The 20,910-nt window shown below is 47.7% G+C and overlaps 1 protein-coding gene across 1 annotated transcript in view; it reads left to right on the top strand.

Annotated features, from left to right (window-relative positions):
- The window catches only part of LOC310659032 (uncharacterized protein), a 131,338-nt gene that overhangs the window by 70,521 nt on the left and 39,907 nt on the right, over nucleotides 1–20,910 (top strand). The window contains exons 26-35 of the mRNA XM_083401897.1: nucleotides 609–653; nucleotides 1,174–1,209; nucleotides 3,364–3,399; nucleotides 7,462–7,518; nucleotides 8,477–8,548; nucleotides 9,263–9,334; nucleotides 11,045–11,080; nucleotides 16,037–16,117; nucleotides 18,490–18,543; nucleotides 19,671–19,724. Of these exons, the coding sequence (XP_083258023.1) occupies nucleotides 609–653; nucleotides 1,174–1,209; nucleotides 3,364–3,399; nucleotides 7,462–7,518; nucleotides 8,477–8,548; nucleotides 9,263–9,334; nucleotides 11,045–11,080; nucleotides 16,037–16,117; nucleotides 18,490–18,543; nucleotides 19,671–19,724 (543 nt within the window). The remainder of the gene's footprint in view (nucleotides 1–608; nucleotides 654–1,173; nucleotides 1,210–3,363; nucleotides 3,400–7,461; nucleotides 7,519–8,476; nucleotides 8,549–9,262; nucleotides 9,335–11,044; nucleotides 11,081–16,036; nucleotides 16,118–18,489; nucleotides 18,544–19,670; nucleotides 19,725–20,910) is intronic.

Genomic DNA, 20,910 nt, shown 5'->3' on the forward strand with positions numbered 1-20,910 from the left:
CCATGTCTTTGCTCAGAGCAAAGCTGCTAAGCAGTCGACACAAAGCCAGGTGCAAGTATTTGAAACGTACAAGCAAACATCTGGCCCTCTCTTGACACTTAGCTTGTAAATGGCACAGTAAAGGCTAATGGGGAAAAGACAGGTGCGCCCAGATGAATTCTAGGCAGAGTTTATGGCTGGATCAATGCACCTAAGGGGCAAAGTGACAGGTGTGTGGAAATTGCAGGACTAGAATGTGGATTTTGGATACCTTGCTGGTCTGCCCTCGTCGGAGGAGGTTTGCATTGTGTGGTTTCAGTTCTAGCCTGGAAGGAAGCTCATTGCAGAGAGCAAGGACAGGGGTGGCGTTGCCCTGCAGGAAGGATGGACAACCTGTGGGCCTTAGTCTAATTTCAGGTGGGGGCAGCCCAGAGGGAGAGAGTCGGGGGACGGCCAAAATACATGAAGCAGTGGAACAAGGAGGGTTCAGGGGATGTCGGGTTGGGGGGAGAGAAGAAGGAGGGAGCAATGGGGGGTGAAAGAGGGACGTCAGAGTTAAAGAGAAAGAGAGAAGTGAAGGCTGGAAAAGGCACCTCCGGAGGAATACCGGTGTAACTTCTTTTTAACAGGGCGAAGAAGGAATTGTGGGAGTTCGTGGTCCCGTTGGCATGATGGTAAGTGCAAGCTAAGCGTGGCAGAAAATTCAAGACCTGGTTCTTGGTCTGGACCACACACACATTTGAGAACCCCTAAAGTTTCTCTGTTGCTGAAAATATGGTTGAGTTAAATTTACGTCCCAGAATTTCAGGGAGGTGGGAGATTCATTGGAATCTCTGCAGCACTTAAGTCCTGATTCTGCCTGGTCTCCTTTGCCCACTTTGCCATAGTCGCTATAGCACAAGTCTTCATGTTCTGCTAAGCTTTCGCCCTTGTTGGAGCAACGTCTGTTCCCCCTATGGAGCTGTCCTATGTGCTGAAGGTCCAGATAATAAGTACCTCAAACTAAAGTCCCATCACTATGATAATGGATACCTTGGTGGAATTCCACTTGGGCATTCCTCACATTCCTACGCTGATGTAGCAAAGACGGATTCCGCTTGCAGCCGTGATCTACTTCTATCTCAGACACTTTTGAGAGAGCTCACTCGTGGGAATTCTTGCTTTTGTAATGATCTCTTCCCTGCATGTTTACAGGGACAGAATGGACTTTCAGGGCCAAAAGGGGAGAAGGTAAGTAGCCAAATGTTGAATATATATGTTGAGCATCCTCAATATTTCCAGACCTGGTACCCATGTTTAACCCAAGCATGCATTTGGGGGCCCTGCTTCTCTGGGCGAAGAGGGTTTCAAAGTTGGGGTCTGCTACAGAGAGATACCCACTAACTGATTCCTCGCTATCTGTGCTCCACTTTTCAGAGGTGAGACGCGGGTGAAGGGCCTCATATGATTATCATAGTGTCCACACAGGTCCAAAAGGGAAGAAGTAGTCCTTTAAGCATTGGGGTTCTGTGATGGCCTGGGACTCGGGCTCAGACTCGGAACCAGAGGAGTCTTGGTCTGCACCGGATCCTCTGCCTCAGGCAGCATCTGAACCAAGTCTGGGCCTGATTCTGAAGAGCCCCAGTCTGCACAGGTTCCCCTGCAATAAGCACCAGCTGGGCCCAGTCAGGGGCCTGATTCTGCCCTGGCTCCAGATGTGGGGATTATCTCTTTGCCTTCAGCTAGGCCATCACTTACAGCTGCTCTACTACCAGTTGGGTCAGGGGAAGCTGAGGTGGCCTCTGGGTCTAGTTACCCACCAACATCTCCCAAGAGCAGAGACTCAGGTCTGAGAGAAGGAGAGACATGAGTACTTGCAGGAGGAGTGCTTGCCTTCGGACGAGACAGGGAGGTGAGTCACCAGGGGATCAGGACCGGCTGTTACCCCATCAGAGATAAAAGGCTGCCAGACCCCGCCCCAGGTTGCGGGAGCAACATTGCTGCTTGCTGGAACCTGCCTGAGACCTGACCTAGCCTGGTTTCCTGCCTTGGCCCTGTCGGACTGACTCCTCGTGGAATCCTTGGATTCGAGACCGGACCTGGACTGTGTTGCTCGGGTTAACCCCCAGGCCCAGCACAGGTCCCAAGCTGTATATAGGGCTTTAAAGGTCAAAAACTGCAGTTTCAATTGATCCCAGAAGCTACTATGCAGCCAAGGGAATCAGGTCAGAACTGGATTTACCGTATTTTTTGCACCATAACACTCACTTTTTTCCTCCTAAAAAGTAAGGGGAAATGTCTGTGCATGTTATGGAGGGAATGTCTACGGGTGGCATGCCTACGGATTCTCCTCCTCTAAAAACTACGTGCGTGTTATGGTCGGGTGCGTGTTATAGAGCGAAAAATACGGTACATGTTCAAAGCTTCCTGTCTTTCATGTTATGCAACTGCAGCCCCCAATCTTCTACACCCGCCCCAAGTACAATGCATTGCATTAATCCAGCCTAGAGATTATCATAGTATACAGAACTGGAGCAGAGCTACCCATGTCCAGATAAGGTCAACCTGGGACACCGGTCAAAGTTTACAGAAGGTGCTAAGTGCCATGTGGCCTCCAATGTCAACGTTGGATCCAAGAGCGCCCCCCAAATCGTGCAACTTCTCTTGGAGGGATGGGTAGTGTGACCCTATCCAGAACAAAACGCATCCCACTCATCTAGTGAGGGGAAACCACTCAATGGGAGTGTCTCAGTCTTGTCTGTGTTGACTTTCAGTTTCTTATATACCTTCCTGCAATCCTGGGAAGGACTCTGCACAGCTTCCAGTTCCCACAAGGCAGGTGGCACCACCTATCCCGTAGAAAGTAGTCCCCATCACCTTGGCTATGTGGCCAGTCCTATCTCCCTTGTCTCTTCCCAGCTCAGATTGTGTCTTCCCTGGCTAAGATGTGGTCCCTATTCTTGGGAAGACAGCAGTGCTCACTGAGAGAGCCAGTGTGGTGTAGTGGTTAAGAGCGGTGGACTCGTAATCTGGTGAACCGGGTTCGCGTCCCCGCTCCTCCACATGCAACTGCTGGGTGACCTTGGGCCAGTCACACTTCTCTGAAGTCTCTCAGCCCCACTCACCTCACAGAGTGTTTGTTGTGGGGGAGGAAGGGAAAAAAGCCTCTTTGAGACTCCTTCGGGTAGTGATAAAGCGGGATATCAAATCCAAACTCTTCTTCTTCTTCACTGAAGCAAAGGAAAGTCATTCATGTTTGTCTGTGGACATTCCCCCGTCACTGGCCACTGTGCTTCCATGGTATGACAACGGTGGACTCTCTCTTTAAGAAATGCCAACGGATTTGGCAATGTGACAGTATTAATGAGGTATTCCTTTGTTTTCATTTACACTCCTCCTTCTTAGGGCGATGTTGGATTTCCTGGGGCCAAAGGAGAAAGGGTAAGCAATGTTTAAAGAGGTCAACACAGTCACCTCCAGGCTTGACTACTGTAATTCGCTCTATGCGGGGCTGCCCTTGAAGCTGTCCCAGAAACTCCAGTGGGTGCAGAATGCTGCAGCGAGGCTCCTCATGGGGTCTCTGCCATGGGAGCATATTCACCCAGTGCTTTTCCAGCTGCACTGGCTCCCGGTGGAGTACAGGGTCAGATTTAAGGTGCTGGTTTTGACCTTTAAAGCCCTTCACGGCCTAGGACCCTCGTACCTACGGGACTGCCTCTCCCGGTATGCCCCACAGAGAGCCTCAAGGTCCAAAAATAGCAACACCCTAGGGGTCCCAGGCCCTAAGGAAGTTAGATTAGCTTCAACCAGAGCCAGGGCCTTTTTAGCATTGGCTCCTGCCTGGTGGAACGCTCTGCCTCATGAGACCAGGGCCCTTCAGGATCTGATTTCTTTCCGCAGGGCCTGTAAGACAGAGTTGTTCCACCTGGCCTTTGGCTTGGAGCCAAACTGATTCCTTTACCCTCTTTCTTTTTTCTTTTTTCTTTCTCCTGTGATGAGACTGCATTTTAATATTTTAATGTTGTATTTTAATCTTGTTTTTAAATTGTACTCATTCAACTTGTTTTTATTATTGCTTGTTAGCCGCCCTGAGCCCGGCCTTGTCTGGGGAGGGCGGGGTATAAATAAAAATAATAATTATTATTACTATTATTATTATTATTATTATTATTATTATTAACACTGCAGGGTAATGGGGTAGGTTGAATTGACCAAAACAACTTGCTCTTTTTTTGAGACGGGGGGCGAGATCCTCATCTTCCCATCACTGGGCATCTCGCCAGTGTGGTGTAGTGGTTAAGAGCGGTAGTCTCGTAATCTGGGGAACCGGGTTCGCGTCTCCGCTCCTCCACTTGCAGCTGCTGGGTGACCTTGGGCCAGTCACACTTCCTTGAAGTCTCTCAGCCCCACTCACCTCACAGAGTGTTTGTTGTGGGGGAGGAAGGGAAAGGAGAATGTGAGCCGCTTTGAGACTCCTTAAAGGGAGTGAAAGGCGGGATATCAAATCCAAACTCTTCTTCTTCTTCTTCTTGGATTCATACCTGAACAGTGACTTCACCTGGATGAAGATGTGGGCAAGGAAATGAAAGGGAAGGTGGGGTGAAGTTGGAAGCAGAGCCGTCTTTCCCATTGGTCTTAGTGGTTCGTTGTCCCGGGCGCCGGCCTCTCAGGGGCGCCCCAGGGAGTGGCCGAGCTGCGCGGCTTTGCCGGTGGCCTCCCCTTTCCCTGAACGCCCGCCAGCTGTGCCCCGTCAACCATATGGCTGGCTGGCATGCAGCTTCCTTCCCAAGCCTCCGCTGGAGGAGAGTGATCCCCTCAGAGATTTGGAAAAAGGTCGACAACTCTGGGAAATGTGGGGCTGAGGGCCTGAGGGATCTTTGCACCACGGCACCGGATATGCTTAAGATGGCCCTGCTTAGAAGGAAGCTTCTAGTTTCAGCTATGCAGGAATAACAGCTAAATCAGGCATAGGCAAACTCGGCCCTCCAGATGTTTTTGAGACTACAATTCCCCTCATCCCTGACCACTGGTCTTGTTAGCTAGAGGTGATGGGAGTTGTAGTTCCAAAACATCTGGAGGGTCAGGTTTGCCTGTGCCTGAGTTTATTATTATTATTATTATTATTATTATTATTATTATTATTATTCATATCTCGCCCATCTGGCTAGGTTTCCCCAGCCACTCTGGGCAGCTTCCAACAGAATATTAAAATACAACTGTCTATTAAACATTAAAAGCTTCCCTAAACAGGGCTGCCTTCAGATGTCTTCTAAAAGGCTGGTAGTTGTTTTTCTCTTTGACATCTGCTGGGAGGGCTTTTCACAGGGCGAGTGCCACTACCGAGAAGGCCCTCTGCCTGGTTCCCTGTAACTTGGCTTCTTGCAGCGAGGGAACCGCCAGAAGGCCCTCGGCGCTGGACGTCAAAGTCCAGGAAGAACGATGGGGGTGGAGACGCTCCTTCAGATATACTGGACCAAGGCCGTTTAGGGCTTTCAAGGTCAGCACCAACACTTTAAATTGTGCTCAGAAACATACTGGGAAGTCTTTCAAGAACGGTGTTATGTGGTCGTGGCGGCCGCTCCCAGTCACCAGTCTTGCTGCCGCATTCTGGATTAGTTGTAGTTTCCAGGTCACCTTCAAAGGTAGCCCCACATAGAGCACATTGCAGTAGTCCAAGCGGGAGATAACCAGAGCATGCACCACTCTGGCCAGACAGTCTGCAGGCAGGTAGGGTCTCATTCTGCATACCAGATGGAGCTGGTAGACAGCTGCCCTGCACACAGAATTGACCTGTGCCTCCATGGGCAGCTGTGAGTCCAGAATGACTCCCAGGCTGCGCACCTGGTCTTTCAGGGGCACATTTACCCCATTCAGGACCAGGGAGTCCTCCACACCTGCCCGCCCCCTGTCCTCCAACTAGAGCATGCACCACTCTGGCAAGACAGTCTGCCATTTGTCTATGAAGAAATGGGTTTGCAAAACAGCTTGTCTGCCATTGCAACAAATGAATTTCTGATTCTCCCTCGCTGGAGGAGATGCTGTTTCCCAGTCATAAAGGAATGTGTAATGCCCTCTCTGAAGAAAGTGTGAATAGAACATTAGGCGGAAGTGGGTGAATTAAACAGCACAGGAGATGTGATTAAGTTGACAATTTGCCATGGCAGCATTTACTAACCTTTTCCTTTTCTATTCCACATTTGGACTTCCTCCATTCTAACCTTGCCTGCTTCAAGACCAATTAAACATCATTTGCCAGTCCCTTCTATGGAGCCACGTAAAGCAAGAATGTTTCCTGGATAGTGAGGCAGGGAAAAATTGATTGCGCTTCCATTTTGACGCTCCATTTTCCTTTCCCGAAACAAAACATGAACTGGAAAGCAATGATCCTGTCAATTCACAGTGCTCTGAATTTTGTGATGCAGTTTCCCAAACAATGTATACAAAAATTGATATATTAGGGGGAAGTGTGTGCAGTCGGGGGGGGGGGGATTGTGGCAATAACATTAAAAAGAAGATTGGAAGAAATTTAAAGACTATTTACAGAAACATTGTAAAATTAATGAATGTTAGAATGATGCTGGATTGAAGCTAAGTGGGATTTTTTAGCAGCAATGTTAAGGAATATGTAAAAATGGATTGTTAACAGGTGATAATTTAAAGTTATAATATATTAAGATAAAAGAGTAAGATAAAATTAAAGAGGGAAAGGATTTGCTGAATTAACCAACTGAACTGGAATACAAGAAAGGGAGGTGTGAGGAGGTCAGGGAAACAAGTAAATGAAAGATAAGATATGGAAAGACTGATTTGTTTTTAACTGTTTCCATTCTGTATTTTCTTTTTCTTTTTATTCTTCTTTATTCTTTCTAATTTTTGTAATATATTGAAAACTTTAATAAATATCTTTTTTTAAAAAAAATCATTAAAAAATGCACGATATTAGGGGAAATTGCAAAAATGTGCATATTAGCCAAACCTAGAATCATGGAACTGTAGAGCTGGGAGCCCAACCCCCGTGCAATGCAGGAATCACAACTAACCTCCGTACAGCAGTGCGTGTGTGTTGGAAGACACAGGTATTTAAATGATGGTGAGTTTTCACGAGGACTTTTGAAAAACAGAATGGAAAAAGGGAAAACTGGAAAAAGGCTGAGGAAACAGGAGAAATAGAAACTGGCATATTTGTCCACAAGGAATAGCGGTACAATATTTATTATAATAGTAATAATAATTTATTATTTATACCCCGCCCATCTGGCTGAGTTTCCCCAGCCGCTCTGGGCGGCTCCCAATTGAGTGTTAAAAACAATACAGCATTAAATATTAAAAACTTTCCTAAACAGGGCTGCCTTCGAATGTCTTTTAAATATAAGATAGCTGCTTATTTCCTTCCTTTCTGGTTGTCCAGCTTTCTTTCTTTTTTAATCCAACTTCAGTTTCAGCTCTGACTCAAGGGGAACTCATCACGCAAAGCCATTTCTGTTTTCTGTGCTTGAATCATAGGGAGACCCCATGACGACATTTGGACCTCAAGGCTACAAAGGCAACAAAGGTGATCCCGTAAGTTGGGCTTTTTCCTTGCTTTCCGATAGGAGTTTGCTTTCTCCATCGCTCACAGAGATTGGTGTGGGGAGCCCCCCGTGTTAAGTTGTGGGTGAACATATCAGACGACACAGCGATTCTTCAAACAGCTCTTGTGGCCAGTTTTAATCCCATAGCACCTTGTCTTGAGTCGTTATTCCACACGGGGTCTGCCCAGGGTTTAGGGGACTCCTCCTGTCCACACAATGTTCCATAACGACTCCCAACTAAAACCAAATCTGGATCCAAGTGGCTCACAGATAACTGTCTACCTTCATTTGATGTAGATATGGTGCTCAACCATGGTTATTTCCAACTGTGATTTACTGTCCTGACCCTGGTTAAGACCCTAAGATATTGTGAAGCCATGGTTTAGCCTACCAGGTTGAGCAGCCCCAGAGGATATGAATTAGGAGAAGTCAGCAAGACAGGAGAGGCTATGGAATGCAGACGTAACCATGGCCATCATAACCATGGTCATCCTAATGGAGCTCATATATATATATACAGTGGTGCCCCGCAAGACGAATGCCTCGCAAGACGGGAAACCCACTAGACGAAAGGGTTTTCCGTTTTGGAGGTGCTTCGCAGGACGAATTTCTCGATGGGCTTGCTTCGCAAGACGAAAATGTCTTGCGATTCCTGGGGTGTTTTTTTCGCTCCCCACCCCCTTTTTCTAAGGCACTAAGCTGCTAATAGCCTTTTAGCAGCTAATCCGCTAATCCCTTAAGCCTTTAATAGCCGCTAATAGCCGCTAAACCGCTAATAGCGCTAATCCGCTAATCCGCTAATGGGCTTGCTTCGCAAGACGAAAAAACCGCTAGACGAAGAGACTCACGGAACGGATTCTTTTCGTCTTGCGAGGCACCACTGTATCATTAATACATATAAAGACTTTTTATTTGGAAAAAAGAGTTTTGTCTCTGTTGCTGTTTAGGGTGAAAGAGGCCCTCCAGGATTTGATGGTGACAAGGGCGAGAAAGGAGAAGATGGACCAGCAGGAGAAAAGGTTCCTTTGATTTTGTTGATTTCCTTAACTGTAACAACTCTCTCTGTCTTTAAAACTCAGTGGTTGTGGTAGAAGATTGCAATTGACTATCATTCTTGCCAATATCCATTTTACTACATAAAACATCTTCTGGGTTTCCCTAAATTGTGCCCTGTGTGTCAATAGCTCATGGACTGCACATTTCCATGGAGCATTCATAAGCAACCTCATGACCTGTTGCTGAACAATTTCTGACTTGGGAAAAAAAACCAATCCAAAACCAGATAAACACTTGATTTCCACACAGTTTGCTTAAAAGTCCTCCCTCATCCTCACTGAACCTGCAACTTTGGACACCCAAATCAAAATTGTTAAGTTGTGGGTGAACATATCAGACGACATGGCGATTCTTCAAACAGCTCTTGTTTATTCACAGGCCAGAACAGACCTGAACGTTCATTAGGCTCAGTCAGCCTGCTAATATAGAGCTCCAGTACAACGTTACTGTAGCAACTTTCTAAAACTATCCAATCACTGAACGTCACTTTCGATCCCTTATTTGCATAACTATCTACAGTATCCCCCTGCTGGCCCAGGGTGAGAACTTCAGTACACAACAAAAATGATGGAAAATAATTTTATAAATTAATAACTTTGGGCACTAGCCTGGGTGAAAAGAATATTGCAATGTATCTTTCTCTACGTGATCATTCAGTGTATTTTTTCTCATTTCAGGGAGTGAAAGGAGAAGCCGGGGCGAAAGGAATCATGGGTCTGTTTGGCACAAGAGGCCCAGTGGGGCAGAAGGTCAGTCCGAATGGCTCACGTGTTCACACATGTAGCCTGGGGTTGGGGTGAATTAACCTCTGTGCCAACTAAGCAACAGCCTCACATCAAACGGTTCCTCCAGATATCTTGTATGGCTTGACCAAAGGAACACAGGGAATGAATGTCACAGGCAAATGTTCTCTTTCGGTGCGATAACCCAGCTTCCAAATAATTATGTGTGTGATGAAGAACCATCTCTTAATCCAGCCTTTCTCAACCTGTTGTTGAACTACAACTCCCATCACCCCTAGCTGGCAAGGCCAGAGCTCAGGGATGATGGGAGTTGTAGTCCAACAACATCCGGGGACTCACAGGTTGAGGACCGCTACCTCCCATCCCTTTTTTTAGGATGCAACTTGGTGCCAAATTGCCTACAGAACATAGATAAAAGGTAAAGGGACCCCTGACCATTAGGTCCAGTCGTGACCGACTCTGGGGTTGCGGCACTCATCTCACTTTATTGGCCGAGGGAGCCAGCGTACAGCTTCCGGGTCATGTGGCCAGCATGACTAAGCCGCTTCTGGCGAACCAGAGCAGCACACAGAAATGCCATTTACCTTCCCGCCAGAGCTGTACCTATTTATCTACTTGCACTTTGACATGCTTTCGAACTGCTAGGTTGGCAGGAGCAGGGACCGAACTCACCCTGTCAGGGGGATTCGAACCGCCAATCTTCCGATCGGCAAGTCCTAGGCTCTGTGGTTTAACCCACAGCGCCACATAGGGAACACAAATTAGGATAAATCGAATTAATATAAATTAAAACTGCTCCCCAAATTGCTGTACCACCCCTGCTCTTATTTTCCGAGTACCTGCATCCATCTTAATGGTTAATGCGCCAACAATCTGATAAGAGTCCATCTAACTGGGAAAACCTCCAACCTAATAAATATCTGGCTCCTTTCCTGCCCTGTTTGCTTTCAGTCATGGGGGGGACCCTGGGGAGGGTGGGCCAGCTGCAAAGCTCATGTCCCCATTGGCTGGGGCAAGCGCCAATAATCCTGGGGATTCATGCCTGATTGGCCAAAAGCACCGAAGGAAAATCCTGCTCCAATGTGTCCTTTAAAAGGAAGGTTTTGCTGTGAAGGGGTTGAAATATTTGCCCAGTCTAGGTTGCTCCTGTGAGATGAGAAGGGATGGGAAAGAAATTTGGATCAATCTGCAAACCTACCGGATTGACACTTTCTGACACACTACGTGAACTGAAACACAGCTGTCTTTTGAAATGCATGCTTCTACATATTTGGCAGCGCAATATTCCATCCAAATGATGTGTGCAGAAATGCATATCAAGGGAAAGTGTATAAAAATATTAGTGAACGTAATGTATAGTATTTGGGGGAAATCGCTTGCAAAAATGGGTGCGTCGGGGAAACGGCATACAAAAATGTGCATTTTAGAAGAAATTCGCATTAACTTGCTGATGTATATTAATAAAGACTTTTTTTAAAAAAACTGCAAATTGATTTTGAAATGGGGAGAAGTGAATTTAAGATTAGAAAACGAGAGAAAATGAAAATAACAGTCCATACCTCCTTGCCTGGGAGTAAGAAAATGCTACCTGCAGTCTAATTAGCAAGAGTTTAGGAATAGTCTAGGAGCTTTCATCAAAATCCCTCAGGTGAGCAGCTGTCTAATGTGCTCAGGGCCATTTCCAAGTGTTGATTTTTGTCTTTGCTTCCCTGGCAGGGTGAGCTGGGAGAACCAGGATTGCCGGGATTTGCTGTAAGTCAGAATGCCCCTCTGTGGGGTTTTTCCACTTTGACTGGATTGAATGAATGGCCTGCCTAAACCCAGTGTCCTGTCTCCAGCAGTGGGACCAAGAGGTTGTAGACAGAGCGAAACGCACCATGCAGCACTCGTCGAACATGCTGTAGTTCTTGTTGTTGTTGTTGTTGTTGTTGTTGTTGTTGTTGTTGTTGTTGATATCATTTTACGTGTTTATGGGACTAAACAACAGTAACTGGAGCACACCTTGGAACAGACAAGCATGGCAGAAGCCAACACGGCAGTGGCGTAGCGTGGGGGGTGCAGGGGGGGCCGGCCGCACCGGGCGCAACATCTGAGGGGGCGCGCTCGCGCTCGCAGCTCTCTACCCCTACCTGGCTCACTCACTCTCTCTCACTGCAGTGCTGGCTGTGCGAATCCGATCCGAGCCGCCGGGTCGCCGCCCACTGTGGAGGGGAGGGTGCCAGGCGTGCGGTGCGGTGCGGAGAGAGAGCGAGGGACTATCTGGGGGAGGGACAGTGCAGCGGGGGGGGGGGGGCAAATTACTTGCCTTGCCCCGGGTGCTGACAACCCACGCTATGCCACTGCAACACGGTGCCCACTGTCTGTTTCAGACTGCAGCTGCTCTCTTGCCATGATGAACTTAAGACTTTTTAAAAAATAAAGCCATGCAACCGAAGAAGATTAAAACCAATAAGACTCTAGAATTAAAAAATGGCAGCTGCATCTACAAAGCTTCTCTGAAACAGCAGAGTTTTGCAAGGCACCTTTGGCTATTATGGGAGTAACTGGATACCCGGTCTATGCACAAAACTTGCAAGTGCTCCAGGTGGAACCGGTCGTGTAAATGTGCTTACATGTGTTTTGGGGTCTACAACTCCCATCATCCCTAGCTAACAGGACCAGTGGTCAGAGATGATAGGAATTGTAGTCCCAAAATGGCGGGAGGGCCAAGTTTGGCCATGCCTGGTTGAGCTGGAGATGTTTTCACACAGAAGGTCTCTGTTCAGTCGCCAGCAGTTCCAGGTGGGCTGGGAGAGAATCCTGCTGCTGCAGTTGGTGTCAACAACATTGGTGTCTAGATGGACTGTTGGTTTGCCTCAGTCCAAGGAAGCTTACTGAATTATGAAGCCTCTACACCAGGCATGGGCAAACTCAGCCCTCCAGATGTTTTGGGACTACAACTCCCATCATCCCTAGCTAACAGGACCAGTGGTCAGGGAAGATGGGAATTGTAGTCTCAAAACATCTGGAGGGCCGAGTTTGCCTATGCCTGCTCTACACAGCTGCAGAGGGGTAGATGAGGCTTGTCAACTTGGGGAAGTAGCCCGTCTTGGAGAAGGAAAGCTCTGGTCCTCAACCTCTGCTGCCTTCTTCAGGAGAAGAAAAGGCTGAGGAGTAAACCCTACACAAATTTGGAGTCCCCAAGGCAGTTGGATGGTGCCTTGTATGCCTCCTTCCGGCAACTCCTGCAGTCAAACCGGTGCCAAAAGTCTTGTTCCGCTTTCCTTTGGACCACATCAGAGAGGCCAAGAAGAGGGTCTTGTCATCTGGGCAGCCCAGGACCCCCAGGCTTGCACCCCAGGGAGGTCACTTCGACGCTGTTGGAGCAGCAGCTTGGTTTCACCCTTGGAGGTGCACTCCATTGCTTCTTCAGACACACAGATGCCAACTGAATTGTGTTTACAGCAGGGGAGGCTCGTTCATTAGGATAAACGAAGCAACGCCCCACCAGCTCCAGTCTGCCCCCAGCCAGCCCCTGCTGGGCTGCCCACTACCTGCCATTGGGTCCGGCGCCACCTTCTGGCAGTCTCCCCTCCTAGAATCATAGAATCATAGAGTTGGAAGAGACCACAAGGGTCATCGAGTCCAACCCCCTGCCAAGCAGGAAACACCATCAGAGCACTCCTGACATATGGTTGTCAAGCCTCTGCTTAAAGACCTCCAAAGAAGGAGACTCCACCACACTCCTTGGCAGCAAATTCCACTGTCGAACAGCTCTTACTGTCAGGAAGTTCTTCCTAATGTTTAGGTGGAATCTTCTTTCTTGTAGTTTGGATCCATTGCTCCGTGTCCGCTTCTCTGGAGCAGCAGAAAACAACCTTTCTCCCTCCTCTATGTGACATCCTTTTGTATATTTGAACATGGCTATAATATCACCCCTTAACCTCCTCTTCTCCAGGCTAAACATGCCCAGCTCCCTTAGCCGTTCCTCATAAGGCATCGTTTCCAGGCCTTTGACCATTTTGGTTGCCCTGCTCTGGACACGTTCCAGTTTGTCAGTGTCCTTCTTGAACTGTGGTGCCCACAGAACCTGCCGCCCTACCACTCCCACTCTGCACAAGTCACCACTAATGAGGCTAGCAGCTTCGGGAAATGATAGAAAGGAGAGCAAAGGAAAAGATGTTTTGTCGTAGCAGGAAAGTAACCAGAGATACACCCCCATGCCAGGGTCCAGGGAACAGCTGCTTCCATCGATTCGCCGACATTTACTTTGCAGATCTTCCGAGAGCAAACAAAAGCACGATATTAAAAGCTTCTATAACCGTCATTATAAAACAGGAATTATTGATCAAGTGCTTGAAATAGAAAATGCTAAGTGATAAATGAAGCAGGAACAGGCAGTGAAGTATTGCAGGGGAGGGGGAGAATGGGTTAGTATTAAGCATGTTTTCCGTGCGCCCCCCCCCCCCCCGCTATGCTAAAGAGGAGCCTCTCCACACACCGAGGATTTGGACTATGACTCCCATTTACCCCCAGGCAGCTCAGCCACATGGCTTCCCAACTCAGGCTTTCAGAGGATCTCCTGGGCGCTGTGGCTTTCCCAGTCGCTAAGACCATGTTAAAAACTAGGCTGTGGGATATAGATCACCAGGAATTAATCTCAGCTGCGGGGAAAAACATGCTCCCCTCTTTATTTTCGACTCTCTTGGGCACAGGAATTTAATCTTAATTATTTACAATTTTTGTTTAATCCGGAAGAAAGAAGGGCCTTTTTGCTGGCTAGGTTCAATTCTAATCCTTCTAACCTCCTTTGGGGTAGGTTTGCGGGTTTGGCAGAAGGAGATAGGATCTGCCCATGCGATGCCCACCTGGTGGAAACTCTAGCTCACATGGCCCTTAAATGTAAAATGTATGATGATCTCTGCTAACAATTTCTAGACCATCTATGTATTCCAACATGGAAACCAGAGACAGAGGCCAAAGTCTTGGAGCCTCAGCTTCAGGATCTGTTCTTCCAGTGAGCACTCGGGGCTGATTTCCTTCAGAATGGATGGGTTTGATCTTCTTGCAGTCCATGGGACTCTCAAGAGTCTCCTCCAGCACCAGAATTCAAAAGCATCCATTCTTCGGCGATCAGCCTTCTTTATGGTCCAGCTTTCACTTTCTGGACCAGGAACCGGCAAGCCACTCCAGTATCCCTGCCAAGAAAACCCCATGGACAAAGACAACAGGCTCCAGTTCCTACAAGTGGCTTTTGCCAGCTTTGCCTCAAATTGCAGAGGATGACTCACTGGAACTCTCCTTTGATGCAGTATTTGAATAAAAAAAGATGTTACATGGTTCTGCTTTTTTATATATATAAAAAATAATAATATTAAAAAACAGAACGCACTGAATATATATTTCTCATCCAACAAATGGCTGAAAATTGATGTGAGCCATTAAGTGTTGTTGATTCACAGGGCAATCCATCTCGGGGAGACGACTCACGTACAGGAAGCATCTTTCATTCTCTGCGAAACCCTTTTCAATCATTACCTCTCTAGCAGATACAAAGCCAGATGTAATAGAATTTTTAATACCAAAGAAGGGAGATGAGCTATCAAAGAGACGTCTGTTGCTAACCACTCCATTGCCCCATCAAATTTCAGCGCTACGTTTCTCCCCCACCCCCCTATCTATTATCTTCTGCGGCTCGCCTGGTTTTGTATATGTATGAGAGAAAGAGAGCACTTTGCAACTGGGAATTTAAGACATATTGTTATGCGTTTATGGCTCCCTAAAAAGGTAAAGGTACCCCTGCCCGTACGGGCCAGTCTTGCCAGACTCTAGGGTTGTGCGCCCATCTCACTCAAAGAGGCCGGGGGCCAGCGCTGTCCGGAGACACTTCCAGGTCACGTGACCAGCGTGACATCGCTGCTCTGGCGAGCCAGAGCCGCACACGGAAACGCCGTTTACCTTCCCGCTAGTAAGCGGTCCCTATTTATCTACTTGCCCCCGGGGTGCTTTCGAACTGCTAGGTTGGCAGGCGCTGGGACCGAACAACGGGAGCGCACCCCTCCGCAGGGATTCGAACCGCCGACCTTTTGATCAGCAAGCCCTAGGCGCTGAGGCTTTTACCCACAGCGCCATCCCGCTCCCTAGACTCCCTTAAATTCCTGGGTCCAGCAGGGAGTTAGGATTTAACCAAGGCAAATGTTAAAATATTAGCCAGGCCAGTTTCTGAATGAGGTAGATCGCCTGGGAGATGAGCCATTAAGAAAACAAAGGAAAGGTAACAGCCCATTAAGAAAGCCAGATGGCAAATGGGTGGGGCCCCTCCTCCAGCTCTGAGAAAGTGAGAACAAAAGCCAGAGTTGAGAGTTGGCCAGCATGTGACTTGGAGGCTAAAGGTTGCACTCTGGTAAAAGCAGCAAGCTGGAGAGAGCCTCAGCTGATTTCTGTTTCCAAGAAAAAATGGGAGAAACAAGACCTTTTGGGGGGTGTTGAAGTTGTGAAACCCTCCATTGCAGGCTCGGGTTGTATATATGGGTAAATAAACCTTATATCATCCCTGGTCCCATCCTGAGCTGTGCAACCTGCTCGCTTTTAGAATGTTGGGGGTCTGGAATGGAACGTTCAGACATGGGAACGGAATGCTGAGAAACTCTCGTCTATCTAGAGCCATTTATAATTTTCTCGCTCCCCCAGGCACACAGCAGGAAGCAACTGTGTATTATTTCATTTCAGGGAACCGCTGGGCTCGATGGGAAGAATGGTATGAAAGGGGCAAAAGGAGACAGAGGCCTGCAGGGCCAGAAAGGGGAACCGGTGAGCATTTTTACATGGATTTCCCCTTCCTTCTTAACATCCCCTGCTGTTCATGTGACTGGATAGGTGAAAGGTAAGGGGTAAAGGACCCCTGGACAGTTAAGTCCAGTCAAAGGCGACTATGGGGCTGCGGCGCTCATCTCGCATTCAGGCCGAGGGAGCCGGCGTTTGTCCAGAGACAGCTTTCCGGGTCATGTGGCCAGCATGACTAAACCGCTTCTGGCACAACAGAACACCGTGACAGAAACCAGAGTGCACAGAAACACTGTTTACCTTCCTGCCACAACAGTACCTATTTATCTACTTGCACAGGTGTGCTTTAGAACTGCTAGGTTGGCAGGAGCTGGGACAGAGCAACGGGAGCTCACTCAGTTGCGGGGAGTCGAACCGCCGACCTTCTGATTGGCAAGCCATAGCGCCACCCGCGTCCCTATGCGACTGGATAATGGAGAGCTTGAAATGTGTGTGTTTCAAGATCACCTTACCCCCATGGCTTCAATCTGCAGAACCGGCACTCTTATGGGTGTCAGACAAGACTATTTTCCACAGTTGTAAGAAGCCAGTCTTTTAGTAGGACAGCAACTCCAGCTTGTGTTTTTTTATGGCACCTGCTTAAAACATTTTAATTTCGGCAAGCCTATCCCAAAGCTGAGATCAAAGCATGTGCCTTTTTTCCCCAGCTGATGCTTTTAATTGTCTTTTGAATGAACGCCTGTTTTTCAGTCTTTTATTGATCGTTTTAATGCCTTGCTTGTTGTTGTTTTGTAAACCGCTTGGCAGCTTCATTACAATCAAGCGGTATATATATTTTTGTTAAAGGAATTATAAAAGAAATAAAAATATTTGTGCTGGCTGGCCCAGGCAAATGAGAAATGGCAAGGTCTTCCCCACTCACTCACCCCCCCCCCCCGGAAGAGGCAATTTGCCTCACTGTCTCCTGGCTATTTCTCGCAGCAAACCTCCAGGGTCATTCTGTGAGCAAGAAATTGGCCGGCGGATGCATGTTTGGGTGCCATGCTACCCATCTAGGCGATGCAGATCTACAGTTACTGAATCCAGGGATGTGTTTGTGTTGTGCCCTATCCTAGCATTCTGGCATTAAGAGAAAGTCATTACTGTACACAAGAATGAAGAAGTTGGTAATTTGCAGGGGTCAACAGCTGTTTCTGAAGCTGAGCGCGATTCCATTAGGAGCACTGCATTTTGAGAATTTGCCCTGCAAACTTGAGCCAGTGTGGTGTAGTGGTTAAGAGTGGTGGACTCGTAATCTGGGGAACTGGGTTCACGTCTCCACTCCTCCACATGCAGCTGCTGGGTGACCTTGGGCCAGTCACACTTCTTTGAAGTCTCTCAGTCCCACTCGCCTCACAGAGTGTTTGTTGTGGGGGAGGAAGGGAAAGGAGATTGTTAACCGCTTTGAGACTCCTTAGGGTAGTGACAAAGCGGGATATCAAATCCAAACTCTTCTTCTTTGTGGTTTACAGCCTATATTTATTCTTGAGCACACGAGCAAAGTCTGTCCTGGTAGGGAACTCCTCTCAACCTGCCATCCGACACTGCAGAAGGAAAGACATTTAGTCTGGCTTTGGTGAATAACCTTCGATAATTTGGTACCGCCAGGTTTTTAATGTAAGGTGTTAACTTAAAGACATGCCCTTATTGTACAGTGGTGCCTCGCAAGACGAAATTAATTCGTTCTGCGAGTTTTTTCGTCTTGTGAATTTTTCGTCTTGCGAAGCACGGTTTCCCATAGGAAATGCATTGACGGTTTCCCATAGGAATGCATTGACAGTTTTAAGAAAAAGGCGCAAGACGTTTTCGTCTTGCGAAGCAAGCCCATAGGGAAATTCGTCTTGCGAAGCAACTCAAAAAACAAAAAACTCTTTCGTCTTGCAAGGCATTCGTCTTGCGAGGTACCACTGTACTCCTACTGCCAGCAGACTACAGACTGCGTGTGATCGAGATCGCATGTCACTGTGCGTATTATCCCATAATCTGTGCTTTAACGTCTTTAGGGCGCCTTCTAAACCCAGGTAATAAAGTTGGGGGGGGGGGTGACAAACCAATAAAGGTGGCTTTTCTGGCCATGGTTTTCTGCCATTTGCTGACAAACTCCTCATTGGTTGGTAGAAACTGTTCCCTAGATCAAACACTGAAATCCTGAGCCAATGTTTTAGGGCAGAACACCATGCTTTAGTTGGGCATTCACCAACTTCTAACAGCAGTATGGAGTTGGGGACACAGTTGGGTACCTGCAGCAGAGATTGTAGAAATTTTGCGGTAGGCTGTCTGAATTGTGCATTGCTTTGTAACGATTTGTTGGGTCTCTGGACCGTAATAAAGATTGATTGATATTTATTCTCTCCATTCAGGGGGGAGAAGGCGATCCTGGTCTATCGGGTGACATTGGACGGAAAGGTTCGAAGGTACAGTGTGAACACATTTAGGGGAAAACGGGAGTTTTGCGGCACTTACCACCATGCCCTGCCCTGCTTGCAACTGAGGGGGGCTGACTTCTCACTCCCCCCCCCATAATCAACTCATTGTTTATTCCTCTTCTCCATCTTCACAACATGCCCTTGGCTGTTTTATTTCTTCACCTTTCTGTGCAGTAGGTGCATTTCTTACCTGTCATTCACCCTAGGAACCCAGGGCAGGGCACAATAACCTCAAGAAAACAATAAAATGAACATCAAAACATCTGTTAAGTAGTAAACAAAATAATCACAAAATATCAACCATCCCATAAAACTTTAGACTTCTATTTCTGCACGGAAGGGAGGGCAGACATAATTGGTCGCCCCCCCCCCCCGCTGCCATTTTACGCTCACAACAATCCTGCAAGGTGTGCTGGTCCCGTGGGTTACCCGAGAGGCAAAGTCCAGGTCCGGTCCATGGTCAAAGGTGTAATATGGAGGCAGTCCGTAGTAGCTGAAGCTGGGTGCAGGGCAGGGAGTCGGGTGAAGTCAGGAACAGGCTTGCAAGCAGGGAGCCAGGGCGGGTCAGGGCTCAGGCAGGAAAGCAGGACAGGGTTCAGGCAGGAACTAGCAACCAACAATGTTGCTCCCGCAACTTGGGACTGGGGCTGGCCGGCTTTTATCTGCCCCGAGGCATAGGGCGGCCCCGATCCTCTGATGACTCGCCTCTCCTGGCCTGGAGGCAAGCACTCCTCCTGCGGGAACTTAGTTCCCTCCGCCTCTCTGCCCTGAGCCTCTGCAGCTCAGGAGAGGCTGGAGGGTTACTGGACCCAGAGGCAACCTCAGCTTCCTCTGACAGGGCTGAGAGTGGAGCACCTGCAGGCAATGGGTCCTCCATCCCCTCAGGAGCCAGAGCACAGGTGAGGACCCTTCAGGCTCATGCCCCAGCTCAGCTGGTTCTGGAGGCAGGGAATCCTGTGCAGGCTGGGATCCCTCAGGTTCAGCATCCTAGTCCGAATCCCAGGCCATCACACGAGGTCGGTTAAACTGAGAGATAATAACTGGATTGAGATCCCTCATGGTGAGGGTCTGTTCTCATTGTACATCTTCATTGCCTGGTCACAATTTGTCCTCAGGGTTTACGTGGGTTGCCAGGAAGGACAGGACCTCCAGGAGCAGATGGAATCAAGGTAAAAATAAAAAAAAATAAAATCTATATATGTATTTAAATGGAGGGTCCACCATTGTATGTTTTTTTTTTCTTCCCAGCAGTCCTAGGTTTCACTTGAAACCTGCAAAGAACTTAGTATGGCCCTATCGTAATGCCTAAAAGGCCGCCCCTGTCTTTAGGCAGAGTGCAGTGGCTGCCTCAGGCAGCAGATTTTGTGTTTTCATGAAAAGGCGGCACATTGCTAGTTGTTTAATTTGAAGTTGTTGGTTTTAGGGAAATGTCTTGGGTTGGCCCTGTTGCAGATATTAATATTGTGCAGTTTGACATGACTGGATGCGTGAAAACTGACTCCTTTTGGAAAGGAAGCCTTGTCCAGACCCATAAAGATATTATTCAAATTTTACTAGCAGAACTCTTCAAAATACAACAGAAACATCAAACAATCCAAAATAGCCACCCAGTGTCTTGTACTGTCCAGCACAGGCTCAGGACAGGACACAAAAGCAGCTCCCCTCAACATGGTGATTTGCAACCCAATACCTTCATCGCATGATCTAAGGTTACAACACTCACACATTAGCGACAAGAGAACAACAACCAGTTAGTTAATTATCAGCTCAGCAAGAGCTCAGAGTGCACTGCTTGCCTTTAGTATAGCCTTATGGAAAATCCACATGTTAAACTTTTAGCAATATACCTGTAGTCATGTTTCATTTTTGTGTCAATTAAACCAATTATACTTAACAGACCTTGAATATCTGCATCTTCCTCCCACAGTCCATCTTCTTTGCAAATACAACCAAAATGAAAGAAAGAGCATCAGATCACAAGAATAAACCATCAATCCTAATTTAAACATATACAGTAATATAAGCAGTCCACTTCCCCCAATAGATATCCAAATATGTGCTGCTTGGGGGGGGGGGGGATTTTTTAATTAAGTTCTCTTAAATATTACAGACCTCATCCCGTGGCTTCACTGTCAGCCAGCACCTCCCACCCCCACCCCAATTTGCTCTGTTTAAAATCTAGCCTGATGAAGAGTCCTGGTGACCTCAGAAGTTGGAGCACTATTTTGTGACATAATAAAGAGCCAAAACATTTAGAAGACACAGAGTCCCTCCCCCCCAGTTGCGTAGCGTGGGGGTGCAGGGGGGGCCGGCCGCACCGGGCGCAACATCTGGGGAGGGGCGCGCTCGCACTCG

The sequence above is a fragment of the Podarcis tiliguerta genome (genome assembly GCF_965153285.1).
Source record: "Podarcis tiliguerta genome assembly, chromosome: 10".
In the NCBI taxonomy this organism is placed as follows: domain Eukaryota; kingdom Metazoa; phylum Chordata; class Lepidosauria; order Squamata; family Lacertidae; genus Podarcis; species Podarcis tiliguerta.